The 22,837-nt window shown below is 33.9% G+C and overlaps 1 protein-coding gene across 1 annotated transcript; it reads right to left on the bottom strand.

The window, feature by feature from the left end:
• Positions 1-2,980: 2,980 nt before the first annotated feature.
• Positions 2,981-13,351, bottom strand: LOC129232758 (speckle-type POZ protein B-like; the record flags this gene model as incomplete). The annotated part of the gene is made up of 2 exons (XM_054866862.1): positions 2,981-3,547; positions 13,310-13,351. Coding segments are annotated over 2 exons (609 nt in total), but the record flags the coding sequence as incomplete, so codon positions are not given.
• Between the last annotated feature and the right edge of the window lie 9,486 nt (positions 13,352-22,837).

The following is a 22,837-nucleotide window of genomic DNA, read 5'->3' as shown; positions in this document are numbered from 1 at the left end:
CCTCTCATTGCATAAACACCGCATTGTGCTCGCGGGGTTTCCTCAATTAATATTTCCTCAAACATAACTTTTTTTTCTCCACAGTCTATGATGGCATGAGATGCTTTTAAGAAATCCCAACCAAGGATGACACTATGGCTACATTTTGGCATAACAGAGTAAACTCAAACGGCTTTGTACAGTTATTGATTGTAATCCGAAGGACACAGATTCCCACCAGACTGACGTAGCTACCATTAGCCACTTTTAAAAGAATGTTCTGTGGTCGGCGAAACATAACTTTTCCCACATGACGTCGAAACTCTTCTGAGATAACCGAAAAAGAAGCTCCAGAGTCTACAAGCGCTCGTACCAGTTGATTGTCGACAGCAACATCAATAAGATTTTCATGCATTGTGGCATCGGGAGAATTTTTAGGGATACCCTCTAGGAAGGTCGCACTACTTAGTTTTCCTCGTTTCGACAGATCGACTGGATCTTCGGTACGGTGATCTATAGCGAGGGGTCGGCGATCGTCCTCGCCTCGAACTCGGCGAAGAGGTTATCATCTGGTCGGCTAATCTCATCGTCAGTACGATATTATGTAGGATACGAGGGAGCGTCACGGGTATACCTGCTGCGAGAGGCATCAAGAAGGGATTTTCGATATCGACATTAACAGACTACGTGTCCCGGACGACCACAATGGAAGCAAACCGGACGGTTATCGGTAGTACGCCACAGGTCGGTCTTCCTCACACATTGTTCTTGAACTGGCTTCGGTTTATTATGCGTCGAATATGTACACTGCTCGACATTGAAAATGCCACACCAAGAAAGAGTGTTCAGAAATTTATGCAAATTTTAGAGTAGACGTACATCACTGAGTTGTGTAAAATGTTCACTGATGTGAAATGCGCAGTTCTCCGACGCACGTGAGTTTAGATATAAGGGAAAGAACTTGCAGAATGGGCAATATTCCTGTCGTTATTTCTGACTGGAGAATTATCGAAGAAATTTTGTTTTTGTCTTGGAGGATACGTGTAACACAGATAGACGATTTTACGAGGGGTATGGTGATCGGACTGAGAAGGGGAGGTTGGATCGTACGTCAAATCGCAGCTGATACCCATATGGATGCGAGCACGGTGAATCGGCTGTGCCGAAGATGGTTGAAACAAAGAAATGTGGCAAGATTTAGGGGTGCAGGGCAGCCAGAGTGACGTCAGAACGCGTGAATCGACGCATCCACCGACAAACTGTAGCAGACCCACAAGTCACTTGTTCCTCGATTCTGCAGCAGGTGCAAGATATCCTGAATGTTCCTGTGTCAACCAGAATCATTTCCCGTCGTTTGGTCGCACGTGGTCAACCTGGAGACGGCTTTCGCTAGAGGAGCAGCATCGTGAGGACCCGGTCGACGGTGATGCTGCGGAGGGTGCTGGCGGGAAAATAAAATCACAGGACCTCAAAACAGTCAAATGAAAGCAATAAGCAATCGCGATTGCTCAAAAAAAAAAATTAAAAAAATGCAGTTACTGCCCTTTACCTGCACACAGCAGTATACCCTTTAAAATGAGTACCAAGTGCAATTAAATTTTCAGAGGAAAAAGCTACTAGGGATACCAAATCGTACTCATTCATCGGCAGGCATGGGTTGTAAAAGTTGAACTTGTTAAGCATGATTTCAATTTCATAGAGGAACAAAAAAAAAAAAAATGATGAAAAAAAATTTGCACCATAAAATTAGTTTTAAATCATTTAAGAAATATGTCAATACTAGTGGTACCCGCACGGCTTTGCCCGTAGTAGAAAAATTAAAAGGTTTTTCGTTCGCCTGTATATTTACGAATAATGTATGGTGAATTTTCTCGCCAATTGGCTTGTACCCATGTTACGGTTCCACCTTATGATAATTTCGTATCTCGCCAATTGGCTTGTGCCCATATTACGCTTCCACGATACGATAATTTCGTATCTCGCCAATTGCCTTGTGTCCATGTTACGGTTCCACGTTATGATAATTTCGTATCTCGCCAATTGGCTTTAGCATATGCTACGGTTCCACGTTATGATAATTTCGTATCTCGCCAATTGGCTTCAGCCCATGTTACGGTTCCACGTTATGATAATTTCGTAATTTACTCGTCCGTCTTATGATAATTTTGTTCTTAAAATTGGAATAGAAAAAGAACCACATCGAATTTTCGAAAAATCGCTTCGAGGTGCACACCCCATGCTACAAACTAACTTTGTGCCAAATTTCATGAAAATCGGCCGAACGGTCTAGGCGCTAGGCGCGTTACAGAGGTCCTGACAGAGAGACTTTCTGCTTATTATTAGTAAAGATAAGTTTGCAACATTTTCATCCAAATAAATCAAATATTCGTCTACAAATAGTTAAACTACAAACTTCAACTCACACAAGCAAACAAGCTTCTTGAAAGATTAACCAGAAACAGATGTTGAAAATGAAAAATTTGCTGGTTGTTTATTTTGTTCTAAAAACAAATTTATTTTTTGTGCAATTTCAAAGTTACGAATGGTATTTTGATTTTCTGTGTGTCTCGTAATTACAAATGTGAGCATTTTTCTATTTTTCATTCGAATTCGTCTCAAAAACGCTTAATACCCGATATTACTATTGTTGTGCCAGCGTGGTTCAAGTTTTTGGGAAAATATTTCTATCATTTCTTTTAAAAGAGAAATAAAATCATTTTGAAACGTATAAATAGACAATAGTCGATGAATAGTTATAAACTTTATGGAATGCACAGCTGTTTGAATCTGTAAAAAGTTTTCCAAAAAAGCACGTTACATTTTGAATCGCACAGTAAAAATAATTCACATACACACAAAGACATAGTATATTTCAATGCGAGGATGAAAAACAGCAGAATCGGAAGATTCCTGGAAAATTCAGTCGAAAAAGTCATGGCCTGGCGGAAAAAAAGAAAAAAGTTCCATACCTACATGGCAAGGGGAAAATTAAGCTTTTAACCTAATAGTCATTTATCAAAGCGCTTTCCAATAAGTCAGCGTGCAAAGAGGGATTCTCCTTCTTGAAATCTCTCCAGGTCTCAGATTCCACTATCGTCTTCGGGTTGTCTTTGAAAATGCGCCTTGAAGCTTTAGCAAGCTCTTCATCAGAGTGTAAATCTGCAATCACCGCTACTCTGCATACGTCATCTGATGAGATGTGTTCCAGGATGAATTCTTTGCACCATCCCTTTAGCTCTTGTAAGTCGTATCTGTCTGAAGCTACGTAAAGATCTACTGCTGCATCCACTGACAAATTTTCAATAGTTCCAGTGTATATGTATTGCAACATTTCCTTGACGATTGCTGGCGTCATTTCCGCAATTTCCACCACATTTTCCCGACTTTCTTTCATATTACTTTCAAACATTCCTTCGAACACCGAGGAACGACCCGCAAGAATTGCTTTGTGAGCCGGAATCGTTTCATCCCCAACTTTCAAGGTGACGTCAAAGAACTTTGAATCTTTCAAAATATTTCCGAACTTTTCAGTTAATATTTCGTGTCCTTGTTTTAAAAATGCCTTTTCTTTCCCTGAAAGAAAAAAAAAAGGAAATGTAATGAATAAGATGACGATAATTTACGATAGCAAAAGAGAGGGATAAAAAAAAATAATGAGTAGATTTCGTGAACAAATATTCCTCTTGGAAGCCTATTAGGTGCATGAACTTGGACGCTGAAGGGTGAACGGCTGCAAAGCGTAGGATGAGCTTGTAGCTCAGATTTTATTTCTAAGTTACGAAATACAATAAAAAGATGAGAAACGACGACGAGTCTCCTACACTGTAACCTAGAGCCGCTATATCAGCGGTTCCCAACCTTTTTAGTTGTGCGGCCGCCAATTTTGTAGAAAACACCATTGAGGCCCGCTAAATACTATATATTACTTGCACAGCCACAATTTACTTTCTGGAGGAGGGGGGGGGGGGCATCTGTTCATTACTATCCTTTTAAGAGTGAATAATATTCCCTATTAGGATTGAAAGTGTGCTAAAAACAAGAGCTGTGGAGATGTTAATCCTCCCCCCCCCCCCCCTATACCCTCATGCTGTACCACTGACATGTACAAGAACCATTTTCAAAATAATTTTAAGAAAGAAAACAATTTTATTGCATTCATTTAGCTGACATAGCTGTAAGAAAACTGATCATGCCCGTTCAACAAAGGAGGAGCATTTTTAACTTGAAGCTGGAAGATAAAGTTTCTTAGGTACTTTTCTTTAAAGATGGTTTTGGTTTATAGAATTTCATCTTCAATATCAGGGGAAAATTCCTAAAAAATATGAAAAACTTTAATCTTAAAGTTCCTAATTGGCTATGAGCTAGGGAGAGCTTTTCAGTGATGGTACATCTAATAAGTGAATTTTCGCAAAAAAAGGAAATTAAGATCCCGAGATTTATTTTGGTTCAAATCCTCGACCAGTGTCCACGGCCCAGTAACACGCTGTTCACGGCATACTAGTGGGCCGCGGCCCATCGGTTGGGAACCGCTGCGCTATATAGATAGGCCATTTTGGATCGGATTTTCCATTGTTGCACTGTTAGGGTTACCATAGCAAAGTTTCCGATTTTGTCAAATTTGCCGAAAATAATATTTTATTTAAAAAACAATTCACGTGCAGTTAATAATTGCTCGCAGTGAACAATCACCAAACGCGATAACTCGCCAGAAAGACAACCACTCAAACACGCGCTCCGATCCAAAATGGCTGATCTTAAGCTGATGCGTCGGCTCGTATATATAGAGGCCTTACTGTAACTTAACCAATAACCTATTAACTATCAGCAAAATTCAGAATCGGAAGAGCTAAATATTCCTCAAACTGAATTCTTTGATCACAGCTAACATAGCGACACGTCCGCCATCTTGGGGCTTCCAGGGTTGGTAAAATAGCCGTTTTTTAATAGTTTAAACCAGTTTTTCTTTTGGTTTAAATCGTGTTTGTTTGATTTAAATACTATTTTTAAGAAACAATTTTATTTTAAGAAAATCATGAAAATTTTATCAATTCATTCTTAAGGAATGTTTAATATTCATATTTGTAGGTACCTAATTTCTTCGTAATTAATTAAATTGTTAGCGGATATTTGGTTCTTGTCCCTCCAGCGCACGAGAAAAAAAAAATCCAGTTTATTTCAATTTTAAATTTATCCCCGGTGGTCTGATTGCGGCTGGGTAATTCGAGAAACAGAATTTAACTATATACATCTTTTCTAGCCGCACGCCTTTATTTAATTCACTAATGCAATACTTCTTTATATTTAGTATGCAAATATTTAGTGTGACGCAACTCGTACCCTGATTTAAACTGAAATAAAGGAGGCTCGGGCGGAGGTTTTTTACTGTTTTGCCCATAGACTAATAATAAGAATAGACCGAGCTATGGCAACCCTTTTGCTGCTCATAAACCAAACCATGTGACTGGTGGATATCCTAGCAACAGCGGGCGTTGAGCGTAGCCAGACGATCAACGCGAGCGAGAAATAAAATAAATGGAATTGATGGAATACGGAAGAATGAAATTTTATGGAGTCTGATTTGTAAATTTGTTATTCTAAGTTGTAAATATTTTGTTAATATAGTGAGTTTTTCGTTTAGATAGTATTGTGCATTTTCTTTATTCAATTTAAGATGCAAGCGCCCAAAAAGAATCGGCAAATGGTAAGATTTTTACCTACAATATCAATTTAAGATACCGATTAGTACATTTTTGCGTTAACGCAAAAGTTTACGCCATTACGTTTACGCCAACGCTAGCAGTTCCGAATGAAATAAAAGCTACTGAAAACTGTGATCAAAAACTAATTACTAATGTCAAAATAATGCATAACTAAAAGAAAAACAGTTCAGTCTCTGCACCTGGAAAAAAATTTATAATGAAATCACATTGCGTCTTAAAATACATATCGAGTGCCAAACTACAGATAATGTTGTCATCTAGCAACCATGCTGCCAAAGTTTTCGCCAAGCCTCCCACCAGTCACATGATGTATCCATGAACCAATTTTTTCATCAGCAAGTCTGGGAAAGCTCGGTCTACTCTTATTATTAGTCTATGGTTTTGCCCGATTGAGATGGCGGTTCGCGGTTGTGTTCCGCGTGGACCGAGAAATGTGTCTCCAGTCAACAATGTTGCAACATTGAAGGAAAGTTACTATGCAAGTAATTGAAGGATATTTCCTGGGCCCCAGGGGTCTTAAAGAAAATATTACTAATGAGAAGAATTGGAATTTTGTGCAACTGGACTTAAGATATTCAGTTAGTGCTGACATGAACGTCTTCAAGTTTATAAGTATTTGTTTTTGTTTCTATTTTTCTATTCAAGGATGCAGTTGTAATTTACAAATGCTTACGAGTTTTATGCATGTAACAATAAACTCTAATATTTGTTGAATGTCCGCATTTTACTCGACTATCAAAATCAAATTAAGTTTTGCATACATTTAACGCAAAAAAGAGATTCATTCATCGTTAGCTATTTGCCAAAATAAATAATTAAGAGTAAAATCTTGTAATTTCATTTCCTCATATGAAATGAAAGAGAGATTATAGAGATTTCTTATGGAGAATATTGTTTGAAAATCTTTAACTGTTATAAAAATACAATACATAAATAAGCCTTGGTATAAATAATCAAAGAAATAATTTACTGTCATAGTTCGAACATCATTAATTACATATAATCAAGAATAAACTTGTGTAAATTAATTTCCTCATAATCATAGCTATCTACAATAAATAAAAAAGTAAAATTAAAATCACGCATTCTCAAACATAGAAAGGAATTTTGCAGTATCTATAAATGAATCACAAGTCTGGTGCACATTACACAACTTTAAAATCAAAAGATCAACGCATATTTTGTTTTTTTTTAACAGTGTTAATAAATTACATTATTTGTAATTTTAAAAAAAGTTACAAATCATGTAATTTATTTACCTAATGTATCAGTGACAAAAATTATAGAAACAGGACAAGTAGATGAAATACACCGCCAACGCAGTCAATTCCAGCCAAGGACTGCAGTTTCGTGCTTATTAGCATTCATCAGCTCGGCTTATGAAGTGACTGAGATGGAGGTGGAAAACCTCTTAAGGCTGTTGTCCCAAGAGATTGGCGCCAAGGGAAAATCAATCTACTCCCGTAATCAAAAGCAACAGCAAATAGCCTCCCGATCTTTGTTGCATACGACATGATTTTCAGTCTAGAATGGATTGAGATAATATTGTAGAAAAATTTTGCGTTTTTATAATTTAAATTAATTTTAAATGAAAATCTCGCTTGGCGACGGTTTCAGAATAGCAACCATACACGCACTAAAAACTGAGCAACTTTGCTTCCTACTACAAATCCTGTAATACTATTAGGGAAAAAAACAGTTATCGATGATTCATAAGACTTTGAGGGTCGTAATGATAATTTTTAAAGTTCATTTTAATCAATTTTTATATTTTAAAGTGTGGATGTTTTAAAAACTTGTTCAATCTACGGACATTTAGTTCCAACTTCCTCATGCAGATGTCGCTGAAGTAAGAAATCTGAAAAATACCAGTGTCTGGCACTTTTCCTAATTAACTCTACCATAAATCACTTTAGCTTTCTCCCCTTTTTCCCAACGCGAGCCACTTGCGAGTTCCTCCTTTCTTCAAAGTCTGATAACGATGTTTCCCGAGGGCCCAGGGAATCGACCCCCCATCGAGAAGTGGTTGAATGCGTTCCTTTTGCTAATTTCAGCTTGTCACTGAGGCATTTCGCAATTTTTAATTTTGTCGGTCTGTATTTTGTTGTGAATGCCATTCTCTAATAAAATGAAAAAAATAAAAAATAATAATAATAAAAGCGATTTTTTGGCTATTTTGAAACGAAAAACATTTATATATGTTTTTTTATTTTTATTTATGAGATAAATGAAAAATCATAGTGTATTCGACTATGTGTGAGCAAAAATTTTTAACTTACCTAAATCTGTCACGTTTGCTGTAATTGTATAGTTTGATTTGAAGTTACCGGTTTATTAACGACTGCTTCGGTTTAGTCACTTAATAAAGAGGATTTCTTCTCTGGAAAAAGCAGGCTCCATCAAATATCTGTTGTTCGATCGACACTCAGAATAATTTCTGAAATTTCAACTTTTCATCATAGTTTTCCTAAACATTCTTGACTTAATATCTCAATAAGAAATAGTATATGATTTACACAAACACAAACATCGTATATGGGCGATAAAAGAGAAAAACGAAAGGTGAAAAAATGTGCAGACCAAATTCAAGAAGCTTTCCTTGAAAGTTTTAGGGTTGTGACTATTTTTCAAGAAAATGAGTAATCTCCTTTCAATAATGGTTTGGAAAAGGATTTGATACGGTTAAATTTAATCTTGTCCCCCTTTTCTTTTTCTTTTTGATTTTTCCTCATGCAAATTGATCACTAACTTAATTTCTTCTAAATATTTAACATTTATGACTCCTTTTTGTTCAGTATTTCCGTAATAAATACCTACTCAGCACATAACTGTAAATTTCAGTTTTTACATTTCAAATCCAGTGCAGATTTTCGTGGATGGTATTCTTATTCACTTACTATATCTACATGACAGTGGCGCCTACTCCCTGGAACCTGAGGGGGCCCGAGCCCCCCTCCCAATAAATCAAGAAAATTATTAGTTACATTATGTTTTCAAAACTCATAAATTTATCTTTTATTTTTCTTGTTTGAAGATAGTTTACCTTGTAAAATACATTCAGTAATGAGTTAAAACAAATAATTATTACGGTTGTGTAAGCAGGTTAACTGAAAACGAGTGGTGTGAATAATAATAGTGTTACAGTGCTGCGAGCACTGTAAACATTTGTCCCAGTGCGCGAACTTACGGGTCAAGTCTGTTGCCGGTGGGCAGCGCTGCTTCGCACTCACCTAAGTGTTGCTGATCTGGGAAAAAATAGATGACAGTTTGATATATTATATGGGAGGCGTGATAGTTTTGAACACTTTTGGGAATTGTGTTTAAAAGAAAACCTTCACAAAATGATGATCCTTCCCTTCCTCGGAATCGACGTATACCAAAGAAACATGAAAACAACGAAGGCAGCTCACCGCACACTTTCAAAATCCCAAAGGAATACAGTTGACTCCCGCTACTTACGCGATATGGCTATAACGTGATTTTTTCTCCTGTATTCAGACCTAACGCGAATTCCTCACCCGCAACACGAAAATTCTCGGAAGGGAATCGTGGTGTGTTCGTATCGGCTTTATTATTGGGTACTAAAAAAATGTTTTTTCCATGAATGGATCTTCATCCTTTCAGCATCGCTGAGAGTGGAATTTTTCTTTTCATTTTAAATGCGAGAATTAATGAAATATAATGACACCTAAGAGCGCTGTTTCATCTAAAGTTTATGAAGATAAAAAGAGAAAGTTTCTGACAATTAAAAAAAGTTAGAGCTTCTTGAAAAGCTGAAGCTCAACTAAAAAATGCGTTGAAGGTAGCACAAGAATTAGGTATGAGTGAATCTTCCATACATACAATTACAAGTTAAGAAAAAGAAATCCGTAAAAATTCACCGAGTAGTGTCTTAGTAAAATGAAAAAAATTATGAAAATGGAAACTGCTCGTGTATTGTGCACAAATGTCAATAATGGATCGACTGTATAGTACAACTAAAGATGCATTTGCTTTTCTTACTATATACTGTGCCTACCGTATACCGGTTTATTTTTTCTTTCTTTCCCATTGATCATTGGTTTTATACATCGTAGCAGTATTTTATGTTGAATAAAACATTTTTTTTTGTTTTAAATACAAGTAATCATTCAGTTCTTTATGTAAGAAATAGTAATGTACAGTTAGTTAAGAAATGATTTTTAACGGTTTGAGGGGGTGTTTACAAATGTCTAAAATAATTAGGTACGTTTATTAAAAAATGTACACATACCCTTTTCCACAACGCGAAATTTCGACTTACGCGAGGGGTCTTGGAATGTATCCCTCGCGTAAGTCGGAACTCGACTGTACTACAAGGCAATATATATTGAGGCTTGTAAAATGGTGCAATTTTGCATTATTGGGCGATTTGCATCAACTGGACGCACACAGGTCATTGCAGTTGAACAAAAGTGCTTGCTTTTATTAAGCAGAGGTGAAAGAGAGGAGAACATTTTGAAAAATCAACTAAGTTTTTCAAAAATGATCTAGACATTGATTGACTGCGTTTACACTTAAATATGTTAGGCGATATCATTAATGAAAAAACAACTGGCCTTAAAAAGCATGCGTAAATTAAACTACCTTTTTGCAAAAATACTGTGTGTATTTGTGTTTATTTTTTCCTTTTTTCAAAGCTAAAAAATATGTGTCGGGCTTGTCGAGTTTTCGTGGTTCTAATGTTGATTATATGACTTTGAAATGCTTTAAATAAAACTTTAAAACTCACTATTTTTCATCTCAAATTTAGAAAATTTCCTGCGGCATGCCCCCTCCCGACATTTTTTAAGTCGGCGTCTCTGGGAGTGCCCTTCAATGCAAGTCAAGCGTCCTACCTTTTCCATGTCCAGCTACGGCACTGCATGACTCCCCATAAAATAGAACAAAAAAATGTCGCTTACTAAGACAAGTGACATGATCTAGTTGAACCAGAAAAATTTGTATACCAACTTTTGGATTGTTTTACTATGAAAATGCCATGTCACATACTGTTTGTTTTTTAAAATTATACACATCAGAAAATATGTAAATTGGCATTTTCAAGGCACAAAAATCGACCTTTATTTGGGAGGGGGGGCACCTCCGTGGGATTACATACCCCCTAAACCCCCGGTGATGATTGGCACAGCCCCCCCCCCCCCCAATAATTTTTGCAAGTCAGCGCCCATGCTACATGGGCATTGCGGAGTTAGGGGTGGGGCAAAGGGATAAAACTTTCTATCTCCTTACACATACACCAGATCTGAACATACACCAGGTAATGTTTAATAGTTTATAAATATGGTAGGGTGGGGGGGGGGGGGGGTTCTCCTATGTAGTCAAAACTTGCAAAAGAGTAAACAGTCATCTGCAACGGTACGGAAAGGCTTGGAGGAAGTAAGGTGGAGGTATTTTTATCTGAAGTTATTACCTTCAAATTAAATCTATCAAATATAGATTACTTTGTTCCCAGGATGAGGGGGGTTGTATCCCCCACGCCCCTCCCTCCGCCATTTAAGAGGTCAGCCGCCGTTTAACTTACAAAAGATTAGACCGAAATTCCGGAGATTCTAATTACTGCAATACTTTTCGAATTTAAGTCGGTACTCCGAGAGAAATATATAAATATATATGCTATGTTTAGCGACATATTAATGTTGGAGGGGTGGGGGGTTAGAGGGATGTAGCCCCTTCTCCAACTTGATAAAATTTAAAACAGATTCAGTCGTGATTTGCAATGACACGGAAAGGATGAGTTTACACTTTTATCGGTTGACTTTTCATCTTAAAGCTCACACATTCAAACTAGAAATGGGATTCCTTCGAACCAGTGGTTGGAAAAACTACATTTTTTTTTTTTTTTTGCGAACTACAACTACAACTACAACTACTTTGTTACAAATGTAGTTAACTACAACTACTTTTTTCAAAATGTAGCATCTACAAACTACTTTTAAAATGTAGTTGCTACTTCGCTACTTTCCAAAAAATAAGTAGTAAATACAAAGCATACACAATAGGTTGTCCCTCAGAAAATGAAAGTCAATTTTTCAAGTCGCATACACTCTTGTATTTTTCCTCTTGTGTCAAAAAAATTGTGAAAAAAGCCTCATATAATTTGCACAACGGTAACCCGTGCCGACTTGCACCTGAAAGTGTAAAACAGTACTTGTATGCTAGGCCAAATCAAAAAAAAAAAAAAAGAAAAAAAAAAGAAAAAAAAACTTTTTTTAGAAACTCGAAATTTCTGTTGATAAAACGTTGTCTCTGTACCCAACACCCCACATGTACCACAAGAACATTTATTCAAATTAAAAAACATTTAGATATGCCACACTTGACCTAAAATTTATAATTTTATTTAAAAAAATTGTTTTTTTTTTTTTTTTTTTTTTTCAGTTCTCTTTCAAAAAATTACATAAAAAATTTAAATAGAATATCAAGTTCAAAAATTACTGGCGAACACATTTACAGATCAACAATTACAAACGAATAATAAAAACATAATATATTTTAAATGAAAAATTTAACTCCACCTGGAAAAAATCCATATCTTTGAGTACTATGTGGGAGACTTAAAAATTGCAGGAAAACAAAAATTTATGTTTAACGCTAATTACCTACTTTTCTACTTTACTGTTTATATTTTTCAGCATGATAATTTCGTAAAATCTTACATATCTGAAAATATGTATCAAAAACTTAATTGTTTGAAGAAAATTACAAATGTTAGGCCACGTGTGAGATATCTAAATGATTTTTAATTTGAATAAATATTTTTGTGGTGCACATGTGGGGTATAGGAGCAACGTTTTATCAACAGAAATTTTGAGTTTCTAAAAAAACATTTTATTTTAATTTGGCCTAGCACTACACAAGTGCTGATTCACTCTTTCAGACGTAATCGGCACTTGTTGCCGTTGTTCAAATTATATATATATATATATATATATATATATATATATATATATATTATATATATATATATATATATATATATATATATATATTTTTTTTTTTTTTTTTTTTTTGACGTAAAAGGATAAAATATAAGAGAGTGTGCGACTTGAAAAATCAACTTTCGATTTTTTTTTCGGGGGGGGGGGGACACCCCAATACACAAACACACCGTAAGAGGATTGAACAAAAAAAGATTGATAAATTAGCTCATCAAAAGACACTAAGAAAAATGTCCGTTATCATACTCTCATACATGTAATGCTCGCATTTATTGTAAGTCCTCCAGAACAGTTCAATTTCATACTTTTCTATAACAGTTTCAGTAGCTTCTTTTTATTTGGTAAATACTGTCGAAAATTTAAGCCTCACTAAAATATTTTTGTTTTTCAATCTTCGGTCTGTTCACATAAAATTCACCAAATTTTCAACTCGCGAAATCACCGATATCTTCATTTTCGCGAAAATAAGTGCGTTTTTCAATATAAATATTGGTGAAATAAGAAAATTACGACGGTAAACTAATGGCGGCGAACAGATAGAACGTATGGCGTCAAAATGAAATGCCTGAGGTCAGCTCGTATTTTTATGAGTCTTATTTCTCATTGCATCCGCTGATGTACTTGTGTAAAATTTGCGCCAGTCAAATTCGTTTGAACCTTGATTTTTTCTTTTTTTTTCAGTTTATTTAAAAGTAGTTTCCAGAAATCGCTACAAACTACCATTTTTTTGTAGTTAACTACTCACTGCACTACTTCTTTTAAAAAGTAGTGCGCTACACTACAAACTACTCAAAAATGTAGCTACTACAGTAGCGTCGCTACTTGTAGCGCGCTACTTCCACCCACTGCTTCGAACCATGCACTACGTAAGTTCTGTTTAGAACTACCTCTAAGGGATTGTACATAATGCAATGTGTAGTTTATGCAGTAAATATGCATCACACCTGTCAAGATAAATATATACATATCATACAAAGGGGAAAATGTTACATTTAACCAGAAAATAAAACAAAATAATAAGACGGTTCATACTTCAATAAAAAGACGGTTCGTCGGATACAAAGTAAGTAGAAAAATATCATAATTATGAAATGGACTTACTTAATATTGACAATTGTTTCACACAAAATTTGAAGTGCGGAAAATGTTTCACTAAACTGGAATTGATAATTAAATGCTGCTCGAAATTCATTCACTTCAATATAAAAACGGTTCATTGGATATAAAATAAATATAAAATCAGAAACATAACTAACTTATTATTGACAATTTTTTACAGGCAATTTGTTAAGTAATGATAATGAAAAATGTTGCGATCACTATAAATAAACATTCATACACGAAATAAACGGCTACATTTTGTTGATGAGTGCCTCAAAGGGATTGTACACGAGGGACTCTGCAGTTTATGCAGTCAATATGCATCACAACTCACAAGATGAATATATATATCATACAAAGCGGAAATATAAAATAAAATCAGTACAAATATAAAATCAGAAACATAATTAACTTAATATTTACATTTTTTTTACATTCAATTTGATGACTAATGATAATGAAAAATGTTACGGTGACCTAGATAAACATTCGTACACGAAATAAATACAGATACACTTTGCTGAGGAGCGCCTCAAAAGGATGTATACGAAGAATTCTTCAGTTTATGCAATTCGTATGAAAACAAACACCTTTTGCGCATCGTTTTGCACGCAATCTAAGAGTTCTACAGTTTTTTTCTGTTATTTAGCAGAGCACTATTAAACTGTAGGAAAAAACAGTATATTACTATAAAAACAACAACTATTTTTTGCATTGTACAAATCATACAAAGCGGGAAATGTTTCACTCAACTGGAATTGAAAATTAAATAATACTCGTAATCATTCATTCTCTTCAATAAAGAACGGTTCATCGAATATAAAGTAAATATAAAATCAGAAACATAACTTAATTTTGACATTTTTTTACATGCAATTTGATGACTACTGATAATGAAAAATGTTGCAGTGACTATAAATAGACGTTCATACTCGAAATAAACGGCTACATTTTGTTGATGAGGGCCTGAGAGGGATTGTACGCGAGGAACTCTGCAGTTTATGCAGTCAATATCACAGGTCACAAGCTGAATATATACATATCATACAAGGAGGAAAATGTTTCACCTCAACTGGAATTGATAATTAAATAATACTCGAAATGCATTCTCTTAGAAACGGTTCATCGGATATAAAGTAAATATAAAATAATCAGGTACTGAATTTTAGCGATAAAAGTTCCTAGATTTGCAAGATATGTAATTGGCAGAAATTGGGCACATCAGCTGCCCATTATTTTCCTAGAACGTTTCTGAACCGTTTTTACAGTGTATAGGTGTGAATTTACTAGTGTATTTTTTTTTAAAGCCTTGATAATCTCGACTTTTTTTTTTTAAATCTTTCCAAGAGATTCGCAGTTGCACTCTGGGCCGCCGAGAGCTGAGGCGTGCCTCAAACCAATTTGGTCGCCGGGCCCGACTCCAGCCCTAAAACTGGCCAAATTTATACTACTCCGATTCCGAGCCGGGCCCCCTCAAGGGACGGATCCCTAGTTTCAGATTAGGCTGGCATGGCCTCTCGTCGTTAGACCTATACGGGAAAATATAATAAAAAATGGGGAGATAAAGAGCAACTGAGATTTTTCTTGAATGCTAAGCATGTTAGTATGTTTCACATAAGACAGCACCTTTATTTTCAGAAAAAGAAAAAAAACTTCTTTGTTGTTTCATTGTTTGCTCAAAAAAACATTTTGAATTTAGAAGAAAAAAAAGAAAAAAAAAAAAACGATTACATTCCGAATGAATTTTGTTACTTTTTGGAAAAAAGTTACGTTTACGTGCTCTTTTGATCAAAACTGTTTTGAAATCAAACCTAGCTTAATTATTTAATATCAATATCTCTGAATCTTTGATGATAACTGAACTTTAATGTCTTGTGTGTTAACCATTTTATCAGTTGTTATCTTAGCAGAATCTTTATTCTATTTTTATTTTTTTCATCTACGAATCAACGATTTGAACCAATTTACTCTGTTATTACGTTCACTCTCTTGTGGTCTTACCACTCCTCACTGTTCAATGGTATTTCATTAGTAAATTGTAATTGGGATTACTTTGCAAAAGTTTCCGCTTTCGAAAACTGCCCATTTGAAAAAAAAAAAAAAAGCTTATCATGTTGAAAAAAATTTTAACGACTCTTTTTTGTTCTTTGGTTTTTAATTTAGCATGTTTCCTTTATTTAAAAGCAGTCAGCCTTTTTCGCTCGTCATTCATTTTTATTTGTCTCCGAGACTTAATATTAACAGAAAAAGTTTTTTTAATATTAATAATGTAAAAAAAAAAAATAAACGTCAATCACTCAAGAAACCAGCCCTGAATAAACTTAAGTATAGCACTAAAATCTTAGTCAAACTCCAATCTCTTTGCGACTTCTGGATAAACGCAACGACACTTTCTGAAATTGACACCCTCTTTTCGTCTTCCCTTATTATTTTATGCTGATCAATTACCATGATTGAAAAACATTTGATTTTCATAGATGTGTGAAAGTAATCATTATTAGATGACAAGAAAAAATTGTAACTGTGAAAAATGAAAAAATGTTAATATTTTACTTTTAAGAATAAAATAAGAATTTAAAGAAATGTGTGGTTAAAGCAAAATTTGCCGCCAAGAAAATTTTGACTGTCAATCTTTCAGAAAAACTAATTCCCATAGTTGCATCACAAAAATCTCTCAGAAGCTAAGTTTTGACAATTTGCTCCTCAACTTCATCCTGAGAAATATTGAGAGAGCAAACCGGTCTTCGTCTTTGCATTTGCCTGAAGGGAGAGGGGTTCAGTTCCCGTGACAGCTATCAACGCCTAATTACTCCCCTCTGTGTGAAGCTGTTTAGAGAGGAACCTTTATTCCCCCCTCCCTTTAAACCGAGTGAAATTCTGCGCCATCTACATTTGAAAGTTGGCAAATGAAGGTCGGAAAACCGGGCCTTAAGTATGGCAAGCATTGGTACTTGCAAGTATTGTTTTCTGCCCCAATGCATTTCAAGCAAGGAGAAATCCCGGAAAACGTTTTGTTAGTGTTCCTTCCTTTGACAATGAAATCCATTACAGTTTCAAAGTTAAATCCTGCATACAGCATTAAGAAATTTTTTATTTCAGTCAAGTGGCATGGATTTTAGTACCAGATATAAATCAGTTAGCTTTGGATTTACCTGGTGGGTTATTGACAAAATATTTGAGTTCAATTATACTTTTCATTTTGTTGACGTCAACTGATGTTTCGTCAACTGAAGAGAATTTACTTACTTTTTAAACTTAAACTTGATTACTTGGTGCATACAAGCTTTGCCCCCGAACCCCCCTCCCCCCTCTCCATTCAAAAATTAATACATGTCAAAAATAAATAGTAACTGCTAATTTAACATCTGAGAATTAATTTGAAAAAAAAAAAAAAAAAATGAGCGGCCAGTGTTTTTATTTCCCGGTTTGCTCATTATTGTATATTATGGCGAAAGAAATAAAAAATGTTCACAACACTTTCAGAAATACATATTTAATAAGAATATAACACATTTGAAAAAATTGCAAAGAAACTGAAATCCCACACATTAAATTTAAATAGAAAGGGGTAAAAACATCACTATTTGCATTTTAATCATAATAAAAACATTATTAATACTTTCTTTATAAAAATAAAAAATATCTTGAAATTTTAACTAATACTAATAAGTGATACTTTAAAAATACATTTTTCAGTTTAGCTGCAAAATACATTTCTATAAACCTTTCTTTCGTGCAAAAATAAATTAAGCACTTTTTATGTATCGAAACTGTAAAAAATATTTCCCCCCTTTTTTTTTGCAAAGTTAAAACACAAAAATTTAAAACGGAATAAAATTAAATGGAATTCAAACAATATAAAATAATAAAAGAGAAAAGGAAAGGAAAAGAATGAAAGAAAGAGAGAGATTTATCAAAAGTTATCTCCAATAAAGCAAAAAACTTACAAGCAAAAACCGAGGATTACCTACACTCCGCTTGCAAGTAACGTTGTTTGTTTAACTCCCCGCGTTTCTTAAACTTTGAATCTCTCATCTTCCCGGAAAAAATCAAATATCATCATCAAAGTCACTTCATGAAGGTTATTGGACTGTCCTCTCACAAATTCAGCCTCCATTGTGTACTAAACGGATTAATTAATAGATTTCAAGGCTTTAAATGCGGATCGTTTTATATGCTAGTAGTTTTAACACAGGACCTCGCTCTGAGTGAGTCTCTGTTACAGCCGTGTGACGTCACCTCAAGGTGAGCTTTTTTGGGCATGGGATTTTTAAAAATTCATTCTGAGTTTTCAGGGTCTGTTAACAATATCTAATAGTTAAAATAGAAATTTTTAATAGGTTGCAACTTTCTTATTGATTTTTAAACATGTTCCCATTAAAAGTCTTGGCATATATAGTTAATCATAGGGGAGAATGTGTCAATGGGGGACGATTAGTGATTTAAGTTGAGACTTGATCAATGAAATTGAGTTGAAATTACTGAAGAATATTGAAATTAAGGTTCTGGAAACTGCTTTGTAATGATGAAACTAGATTACTTGATTGTATCAAATCTTTCGTTTTAAGCCAAAAAATTTCATATTCAATAAACCCTACTGACTTGTTTCTTTTGATATGAGTAGTAGTTGAGTTTGAGAAAATGTTTTAATAAAAATATTCCTTTTGCAATTTTGATTAATTTTAAAATTGAAGAATGTTGGTTTGAAATTAAATACAGGTTGTTTAAAACTATTTGAAAAGATGTTTTGGCTTTAGGAAATAATACATTTTATAATTCCTATCTTATAAAATAGTCACTCTGTCACTGCAATTAAACACACCATTTTGTATGCTCTGCTATAGTGCCTAGAAAGGGTAGTGTGCGGATCAACGGACGAAAAGTGAGGTCAGATCTGCAGAAAATACAGATGGCGCTGCGCCTAAGGAACACTTTATGTTTCTCAATCAGACTCATTTTAAATGCACAAGCTAATTTGGTGCTTAAAAGCCCCATTTTTCGTATCGAAGTTATTTCAACGTAAAGATAGATTCTCGAACAAGTTCTATATGTGCCAGGGATGTTTATTTATTTTTCAAAGCCACACAAACATTATATGTATCTTGAATTAGTACACTATAAGCTTTTAAAGCATTTTTAAAAAAAAATAATTTATTGAAACTTTAGCACTAATTGTTTTTAAGAATAGCAGAAATTTAATTTCAATCATTGAATCTAATAACTTGGCACATTACTACAAAATCTAAAGCATACCTCTCTCGTAAATATTGTCAGCAGCATGCTAAACAAACAAGTGTGAAAAATTTTGTTTTTCAAATTAGATGTTAGCCCTATTACTCAAAAAGGGCTTCTGGTTATAACTACTTCAAATGATTGTTTTTTTTACCCTTAAAGTATCAACAAAAATTAAAACAAAAAGTAACTACACACGTCAGGTGGAAAAAAAATTTTTTCAGTGTTTTGGCTCTCCTGAAAAGTGCCAATTTTCACATTCATTAATTTAACATGGTGTGCATAATATGTGTGTGTATGCTACTATTATATCTTTTCATTGATACATATTCCAAACTACATATTTTTTGTAAGTGCATACATATTTATAAATTAGATAACATTTGCATTAAAGTTATAAATTATGTGCTCTTGTTTTTTTCCTATTGGTAGTTTTTGCTTTATATTTATAATAATAGAATTTCATGAATATCGGATTTATATAAAATGTTCTTTTGCTTCCAGTCAGAGTTATTGCTACATATTTTGACTACTGAGATGTTCTGCAGAAGTAGATTGCACAAATCACCAAAGGTTGTTGACTTTGTTAAGGGTATTGATGGAATCATCTTTCTAATTGCTCCTCCAATTTTTGACTAATGGAGCTGTGCAGATTTGCAAGATACCAATTTAAGGTGATAAAATTAGTTATGCAAATATGCCTTATATATATACATGTATACACACACAGTCAATTCCCGCTTTAGCGAACCCTGGATATAATGATATCCTGGTTGTAGCGAACTTTTTTAATGTTCCCAACTGAAGCCCCATGTTGTAGATATATTTTTAAACACTTATACTGATCACTAAAGGCCAGAAAACCGACTGGAATAATCCAAAAATTTCGAAATTTTCATAGCACTTGATCAGGCTATGTTCTTTACCAATTTTGCAGCAAGGAAACACCCTTTGCAATTAATTTGCTCTTTTTCAACAGAATATCCGTCTCCAAACCACATTTCTTGCCTATTGTTCCTCTGATAATATTGTGAACGTCACACTGACCATAACTAAATTAGGCAAGAGAAAAGCTTTTCTGAAGGAGATTGTTAAATTTGTTGTGAAATTTGGACAGCAGTAAAAGCCTCTTCTTAATTTATTATTACTTTTTTTCCCTTTTCTGAATTCACTGTAGCCACTATTTTTCAGAATTTTAATTCTAATGCAGTTATTTGGGTTTTGAGAAAAAGATTTTTTGACAGAAACTAGACAAACATGTTTGCAATAGTAAAGTCAGACCAAACAACGTAAGTAGAAGCACAAATTTGCTTCTACTTACGTTGTTTGGTCTGACTTTACTATTCAGCACAAAGGTATTTATTTATCTTATGTTTGCAATAGTTGACAAAGAAATCACCAAAGTGTACATAAAATTCGAAAGCTTTCAACCAAAAAATAACATTTTTCTTCCCATTCTGTGTATAAATAAGAAAAGGATAAAATACAGAGTACTAAAGTTAATACCAATATTACTAATTTTCCTTAATCACAAAAAGAAATATAAAATAAAGGCATTCATTATAACAATACCTTGGCAAGTTTTGAATTTTTTTTTTCGGGATTGGAAAATTTGAGTGTAGCAAACCCTCCAATGTAACAATTTCCCAAGCCAGTCCATTGAGGGTTCATTATAGCGGGGTTTGACTGTATCAGGGCTAAAAAAAATCTTAAAATTTTACAAGCCCTGTCGGGCATGCTTGTCAAAAAACATGCATGCCCAAGTAAAATTTTTACATGTCCAATTTTTTTATTGTATAATAATAAAAGAATTTGAATTTTCGTTGTATGGCATTAATCAGAGAAAAAATTAATTTAACAGCTTTATATCCGAATCAAGAAATGCTTTAATATAAAACATTTTTAAAAAGTTCAAATAAATAGTGCATAGGTCATTAAGATTACCAATGCTTAATTTAAAAATATAATAATTGCATGTCCAGCCGGGCATATAAAGGTAAAAGATTTATGCCCGATCGAAATTTTTTTATGCCCCGGGCATGTCGTGCAATATAATTTTTGAGCCATGTACTGTGTGGTCGTTTGGTTTGGAGCTTCGTGGACAAAACTTCGCTGATCCATAACTTTGCCTGGACAAAACTTCATGGGGTCAAAACTTCGCTTGGACAATACTTTGTGTGGTCAAAACTTTGCTTGGACAAAACTTCGCATGTTCAGAACTTAGGGTATTCACAACAATAAATTTCTTAACTTAGCGAACAAGGAAAAATGTGCCTTTTTTTAACGATAAAAAAATGTAGAAAGTTATTGGTTTTATAATAATAATTTAATATTCTACTAAATAACTGAAGCATTTTTGATGATTAAAAATTTTGTATTTCATTTCATTTGTTTCATCATTTGTTCCTTTTCCTATTTTAAACCTATTTATTCGAAATTTGTTAGCAAAATTCAGAAGTAATCCCCCCCCTCAACTAGGTTTCGCGGTGTCACTCATAATTCGCTCGCCTCTCCGTTCCAGCAAGAAATTGATAAACCTTTACAGTTGGGTGGATTGATTTTTTTTTTTTTTTCAAATTTTGAAACCCTACCTGTGCGAAAAAAATGTTCTATGATGTACAGGTTCGTGAAAAAATAAATAAAAAATGGTAACTTAAAAAAAAGTAATTTTATCTTCCTTTTCATTTCAACATTCATGCATAAGACATAAAATTTCCTAAACATTTAATTTGCCATTATATATTTATTTTTTAAATTGAAACCGTAAAGTTGAAAAATACATATGTAAGTTAAAGATTTTTTTTTACACATTAAAGTAAAATAATTTTTATTTTAAGTAGTTTTATTTCAGCTGCAAAAAGTAATACACACACGAAGTTTTTTTTGTGCAAAGTTTTGAATATATGAAATTTTGACTACGTAAAGTTTTGTCCAGGCGAAGTTTGCCGCATGGAAGTTTAAACACTATTTCCTTCTGTGCATTTTTTCTGAAACTAAAATGAAAGTCTAGACAAAGTTTTGACCACACGAAGTTTGACCCATTACTGGTCCTTAGTATAGTGGCAACAAATTTGTATTTATAAGTCACCGTCTATTTCTTCTCATTTTGGGTTTGTAACTTGAAAAGTTTTTTTAAACATTTCAAATACAGCACATGCCACAAAAGAGATGAAAAATTAAATAAAATGTCCAAATTCCTCGATTTTTGCAGTAACAGTTATTCACTTTACTTCAATTTAAAACATATTTCAAAGTAAAAAGAACTAAATAAAGGACTAGAACTGCTTAACCAAAAAATAAGCAATTATACCAGTACTAGGAGTCTACCGCTCTTGCTAGCTGTCACTCTTTGACCCTGTGGAACAGCATGCAATGTACCAGAGATGACAAACAAGTGGAAAGTCACTAAGGCTGCACTCCCTATATGCGCATCTGGTTAATTTAAAGCTGTTTTTATGCATGTTTAATATTATTTAGTTTATTATGGTACGTAAAATCGTATTCGTTTTCATTCGAAGAAAATCATTTTATTTTTAAATGCACACATTTACACCTTTTTCATGTACCATTTAAAATTGTGGGAATGATTCAGTTTTTTCCTGGCGTTAGTGTTAGACTAATTATAAAAAAATGTGTGGGTGAGACATAGAAAAAATGGGAGTTGAAAAATAAGGACCACCCTAATGTTCGTATGTACATGTATATTTGAACTTACGTAATGTATGTTTGAAATTGATTTTCACAAGGTTCTTGCAAACAAATTATTCATAATGATTTCAGATAAAGCCACAGGAAAGAATAATTTGTGGTAGAAATCACTAGTAATGAATAACAAATAGATGCTGA

The sequence above is a fragment of the Uloborus diversus genome, unplaced genomic scaffold (assembly GCF_026930045.1).
Source record: "Uloborus diversus isolate 005 unplaced genomic scaffold, Udiv.v.3.1 scaffold_1368, whole genome shotgun sequence".
NCBI lineage: Eukaryota > Metazoa > Arthropoda > Arachnida > Araneae > Uloboridae > Uloborus > Uloborus diversus.
This window is presented reverse-complemented; position numbering and strand designations above follow the sequence as displayed.